Here is a 6,501-nt window from a genome sequence, read left to right on the forward strand (position 1 = left end):
GTTGATCCAATATCAGCTGAGATACCACAAACACAAGTCTCCCCAAAGTTTATTCAAGAAGTTGATAAGATTATAGAGTCTGTTAGCATGAAAAAGGTTGACAGACTAGTGAGGCGGAACCTCAACGAATGTGGTACCCCACAGACTGAAGAACCTAGTTTTTCTCTTGGGCTGACACAGGATACTCAGACTGAGACAGTGGAAATGGTTGATATTGTTCAGATTGCTAAAGCTTGTGAATCTGAAATCATTGAAGAATCTGTACAAAGAACTGATAAAGAAGCTGAAGATGCTGCTGCAGTAGATGAATGTAAAGGTAAGAAAGTTCAGGTGACCGAAAATAAGGGACATGCGGGAAGGGGGAAAGAAAAAAGGATGGTGAAGCCTGCAACGTCTCTTCGGTCACCATGGGTGCAGAGGGTATCTCAGATTACTGCTAGGCAAAGTCAGCTAGAAAGCATCATATGGAATTGGGTACATAGAGAAGAAGCAAGACATTCAGGAGATGATTTTGCTGAAGAAGAGAATTTGTGAGTTCTTAAATCTTATTTGATATTTTATTTTTAGGTGTGAGACTCACTGTTTTTAGTATTTTGTCACTTTATTAAATTGAATATTGTTACTGTTTTTTCAGTGAAATGGTTTTTAAGTGGAGACAAATTGAATGTTTCTTACCTGCTTTCAAGACTTTCCTTCCTTCTGAGGACATTGAGGCAAATTTAATCAGCATTTGGTCCTATATTTTGAACAGCAGAGAAAAAATAAAGTCTAAAAATTCTCCACTTAGATTCTTCTGCAATGTTGAGACAACCGTACGTATCTTCCTTTATTTTATTTAAAATAACACTTGAGTTACATCTTATTTAACCAGTTTTATGTTGTACAGTTTTGCAACATTCATCACACAGATGAGGCCAATGATGAATTGAGATACAGTCAGTTTGCTTCCCGTATGGATGAGCAACTTGCTCTGTATCCATATATGAAGTTTAATGAGATTGATATGGTAAAGAATCGAAGACCATGTTTTTGTTCTTTAACCCAATTGTAACTATATCTGTAAAATCTCTGATTAAATTTCACAACCATTAGGTCTTCTTCCCCATAAATGCGTTTGAGCATTTCTACATTGTGTGCTATGGGCTAAAGAATCCAAGTATGGAGCTGATTGACAATAGCAAAAACTGTCCAGACTACAAGGAAAAATACCAAGGTCGTCCTGAGGGCTTGGTATGTTTTTCCACCTTACGTATGTTCTTTAAAGATTTACTGGTAGAATACAGTAATAAGTGAATCTGGATTGACTAAAGTGAATCTGGATTCACTAAAGTGAATCTGGATTCACTAAGTGAATCTGGATTCACTAAAGTGAATCTGTATTCACTAAAGTGAATCCGGATTCAGTAGAGTCAGAGAATAACAGATTTACTAACTCTAGTAAATCTCGATCACTAGAGTTAGTGAATCTGGATTCACATCTTAATATGAATCACGATTCACTAGAGCTAGTGAATCTGTTTTCACATCACGTAAACACGATCCACTAGCTATAACTATTGATCTGAAATCTCGATCAATAGAGTTAGTGAACCTGGATTCACATCTTACTATGAATCTCAATTCAATAGAGCTAGTGAATCTGTGTGAACATCACATAATCACGATCCACTAGCTATAGCTAATTCTAGTGAATCCAGAATCACTAGTGTGAATCCAGATTCATTAGAGTGAGTCCAGGTGAACTAACTCTATTAAATCCTAGCGAGATAAATGCAATGAATTGTGATTCACTATCATTAATATTGTTTCCATATAAACAACTAAAACAATTTGTATATTACATTAAACATTACTTTATAATAAATTGGATTTGTTATGTGACACTGATTACTTTTGATTAAACAGCACCAGAATTTTGTGAGATATTTGGCACACAAAAAATATCACAAGGCGAGTGAAATAAATATATTAACGCCTGATAGACTTGAGATGGAGTGAAGAACAACAAAAAACAAATTTGATTGTGGTATTTTTGTCATGAGACGTATGGAGACATACATGGGCGGTGGTACATCAAATTGGAATTCTAGTTTTCATAGAGAGGGTGTAAGTGTTTAGAATATAGCTACTGAATCTAATAAGATTTACAGTTAGTCTTTTTCATTTACATATAAAATTTAGAATATAGCTACTGAATCTTGAACTGAACTTTTGTTCATATCGACAGGAGCGATTAAAAAATCAGCTACATAGACTGAGGTCTATATATTATTGCCAAATTCTTACTGAACCAACAAATGAATTGGCCAAAGAAGTCATCAGCAAAGCCCAACAGCACCATGCTGAAACTGCCAATGTCAAAAAAGAGACAAGGAAGACCACAAGATCTCAAAGAAAATGATATTCTGTAATCACCATAATTTACAATGTTGAAGTTTACTGTTATTGAGTACATTGTCACTTAATGTTATAGAATACTCCAGTTTGTGTTGAACTGCTTTTCTATGTAAATATACTTTATAAGAATAGCTTTGTCATAATTTTATATCTAGATTTGTGAATAGTTTGGATATATGAAAATACTGTGAAGGTATTCAATGCAATTGGAAGAATTTCGATTTAAGCAGAGAAATTGATTTTTAATTCAAGGTTTTATGTAACATAAAATAAATTAATCATACTTATTGTGGATTGTATGTATTTAATCTGGAATCACTGTTTTAATATTATCTTAAGTTATTACTAATTTATTTGATTGAAACTAGATTCACTATACTGAATCTAGATTCAATGCAGTGAATCTCAATTCACTACACTGAAAAATTCAGTAAGTCAATATTATCTTAAGTGATTCAGTAATTTATTTAATTGAAAATAGATTCACTATAGTGAATCCATATTCAGTTCAGTGAATCCAGATTCACTAAAATAAATTTATATTCATTATAGTTAATCCAGAATAACTTAAACCGAAACAATCAAATAATTTGATTGTTGGAGATTCAATAACAGTGAATCTAGATCTACAATGAATCCAGATTCAATATAGTTAGTCCAGAATCACTTAAAGCGAATAAAATTTAAACTGACGACTGCATACAACTACTTTATCATTCCTTTTGAAATAATACAACTAATAATAATAGAATTCACATGCTATATGAGTAGATCTCAATTCAATATACTAACATGACACAACGTAACCATGTAATTAATAATCTAGTAAATATACGTAGTTAAGAATTACACAACTCAGCAATTTTTAATAAGAAATATATTTCTAAACATGATTTTGAAATGAAATATGACAACTAAATTAAACATCACTCTGCTGTATTATTTTCTTTAATGGGCATGTCCGTGCGTCATGGAAATCGATTTTTTTGCACATATTACACAGCCTTGGAACCTTCTTCTTTCGTTGACTAATTGATTTCTCATCATCACCAACAATTCTCCGTCCACACCCCTTGTTTCTACCTTCAATGGGAGGTTTAACGATAACTTCTGCTGGTATTTTTGAGCCAACAAAAAACTTCATTACATCATTTTTGTTCTGTGTGTCAGATTTCCAACTAGATTCACGCAAACTGTGCTTCAACTCCTTCAACTTCCCTTCCAGGTAGTTAAGTCTCTCACCATCTAAACCTGTCAAACTCACACAGGATTGGAAATCATACCATATGTCATTCAACTTGCGATTTGTAACTTCAATTGCATTGCACTGTTCTGATATTTCCTTGAACTGCAATGAATGCCTCATCTCAGCACCTTTTGTCCATCGGTTCACAACAAGATGTCTTGGTATTTTTGTTACATCAGCTTGGTTCAGTGTAAAAAAACCATGTGTACATACTATACCCATTTTCTCAAACAGCCTACACGTACATTGCACGTCATTGTTCAAATAAGCATGTTTCACCTAAAATTCAAAAAACAATGTATATTAGCACCGAATAAAAAAAATGACAAGCGAATGAAATGGTCACTGAATCTCGATTCAGTGGTGTGAATCGCGATTCACTACTACTGAATCGCGATTCACTGCATTGAATCTAGGTTCAATTTTTATTGTTTCAATCTCCATTATTAAGTTTTACCTCAAATATTTTTCCATGTCTCTTTTTGTCTTTTAAGGAAAAAATCTTCACACCATCTTCTTCTGATATACTGTTGATGCTCATATCATAACAGGATGACATAATCTCTTTCTGTACTTCATAAAACATTGTTCGAGTGTACAACTCTGCTGCATCCCTCTCCAATGTGTCCATTCTTGGCATCGACTTTGTTCCTTCATAGTTTAATCTTGCATTTGTATGCCTTTGCTTCTCCATAGCACTCTCGTATCGGAGATAAAATTCTATCAATGTGTCAGATCTACGGTTGAATTTGTCAAAGAAACTGTTCTCACTCTCTGATATTGATGTAGTACGCAATAAACCAGCCATTGGATCATCAGCATAATAGGCTGGAATCCATGACTCCCGAATGTTATACAGTTCACACAACCATTCATTACTTTCAAGCTTATATTCTTTCATAACATCTTTCCAACCTACTTCAAATGTTGCTGGATCTATATCTACACTCCAAATCAGTGCATTGATCTTCCTCTTGAAATCATCCATCTTCGAAATGCATTTTGCCAACTACAATATAAATATATAACGAAAGATTCAGTATTTATCTAATGAGGATTCATTATATTTATATGTGGGATTCATTACCTTTTGGTTAAATTTCTTCATGATGTGCCACATGCACAAACGGTGACGTGCTTCTGTAAAGACGGTTGGTATAGCTTGCTTCATGGCAGGGCACTGATCTGTAACAATACACTTTGGCTCGCGAATCATGCATTTCATGAATACCTCAAAAATCCAGATATAGTTATCAATGTCCTCTTTAGCTATCAATCCTGCTGCAAATACAACACACTTCTTATAATTGTCGAGACCAGTAAATGGAACAAACTTCATGTTGTACCTATTGTATCACATACAAAAAATATAAGATTCACTATTACATATAATTATAATATTAAAAATCGTAAGAGATTAGCTATAAAATCTTACTTGTTTGTGGAATATGTAGAGTCAAATGATATCACATCTCCAAATACATCGTAATTTCTTCGTCCAATAACATCTGCCCAAAAGATGCGAGTTAATCGACCCCCTTCATCGACTGCATAATCATAGAAAAATCCATCACTCATCTCCTTCTTATCCGTGAACTTCTCGATGATCATTTGAGCATCTCGATCACCAATATAAAGCTTCACATCCCTACTCCAATTTTTAAACTCGGTACACGTTGCACCAATATTAGAATAACTTCCACACAACTCCTTAGCAAAGTTATATGTTTTGTTAGGCCCCATGTTGGCTTTTGCTCCATCAAATACAAGTTTCTTATGTGCGAGACCGAAAACTCTATTTGACTTCAAAAATTATTTCCCACTACCGGAGACCAAAAAATGAGAATGCTCTTCAACAAAGGAGAGAACATTATATCCTTTCAAACCATCAAACTTAAAAACGACTTTAGCTTTACAACCACATCTACTAGATACAGTTCTCCTTCTCTTTTTCGAACTGCTACTGAAATCCTCATAATCAACATCCATTTTGATTCATTGCTACCAGCTCTACTGCAAACAATGTGTTTAAGGAGAACTGTACTGTCCTCATGTTTCTTCTCTGTATGATGTCTGATCTCAAACCCACTTTTACGTCCATAATCTCGGTAAAACTCTATACCATCCTCTAGTGATCGGAAGCTTTGGTTTATATAAGGTTTAAATTCAGCTTCAACCCGAGGTTTCCAATACATACCACCACCTGGTGATTAAAAAGGAATCGAGCTAACTTCGTCCATTCCATCTTCCCCAAAATCACTGCCCGATACATTTATAACATGTGGTTCCTTTATTTGTTCATTGCTGCCTACAACTGAAAATAAAACATAAATTTATTTGTTCATTGCTGCCTACAACTGAAAATAAAACATAAATCATATGGCTATGTTTTGATATATTGAATCTGGATTCATTACAATTGATCTGGTTAATAAAACATAAATCATATGGCTATGTTTTGATATATTGAATCTGGATTCATTACAATTGATCTGGTTTTACTTGAGTGAATCTCGATTCACTGCATTGAATCCAGATTCACTACAGTAAAGATGTGAATTCAGTTGAACACGTTCTAGTTGTTAGAGTATTCAGTGATTTTCATAATGTATTCACATGTTTACTGTAGTGAATCTGGATTCAATGCATTGAATCCAGATTCACTATATTAAACATGTGAATACATTATGAAAATCACTGCATAATCTAACAACTAGAACGTGTTCAACTGAATTCAAGCTCTCCAACTAAATTTACATAAAATGTTTATGAATGTAAACTCGTAGATAATAAGTCATATGACTAAGTTTTGATATACTGAATCTGGATCCATTACAATGAATCTAGATTCACTAGAG

At 33.8% G+C, this 6,501-nt stretch overlaps 1 protein-coding gene across 1 annotated transcript; it reads right to left on the reverse strand.

Moving 5' to 3' along the window:
• On the reverse strand, positions 2,771-5,386 carry LOC109821629 (protein FAR1-RELATED SEQUENCE 5-like). Its single transcript, XM_020387806.1, has 5 exons — positions 5,079-5,386; positions 4,731-4,989; positions 4,101-4,652; positions 3,410-3,922; positions 2,771-2,815 (listed from the first exon to the last, which is right to left on the reverse strand). Exons 1-5 carry the CDS (start codon positions 5,384-5,386, stop codon positions 2,771-2,773), a joined length of 1,677 nt encoding a protein of 558 aa, XP_020243395.1.

Source organism: Asparagus officinalis, chromosome 8 (assembly GCF_001876935.1).
Source record: "Asparagus officinalis chromosome 8, Aspof.V1, whole genome shotgun sequence".
Classification (NCBI taxonomy): domain Eukaryota; kingdom Viridiplantae; phylum Streptophyta; class Magnoliopsida; order Asparagales; family Asparagaceae; genus Asparagus; species Asparagus officinalis.

Bases quoted from the DNA above. Each gene is read 5' to 3' on its own strand.
- LOC109821629 (XM_020387806.1), bottom strand. From the start codon at position 5,386: ATGGGGCCTAACAAAACATATAACTTTGCTAAGGAGTTGTGTGGAAGT. The intron at 3,923-4,100 runs GTAAAACTTAAT...TTTGAATTTTAG, and splicing joins GACATGGAAAAATATTTGAG to GTGAAACATGCTTATTTGAA. The intron at 2,816-3,409 runs GTTCCAAGGCTG...TGAATTTTTCAG, and splicing joins TTAGTCAACGAAAGAAGAAG to TGTAGTGAATTGAGATTCAC.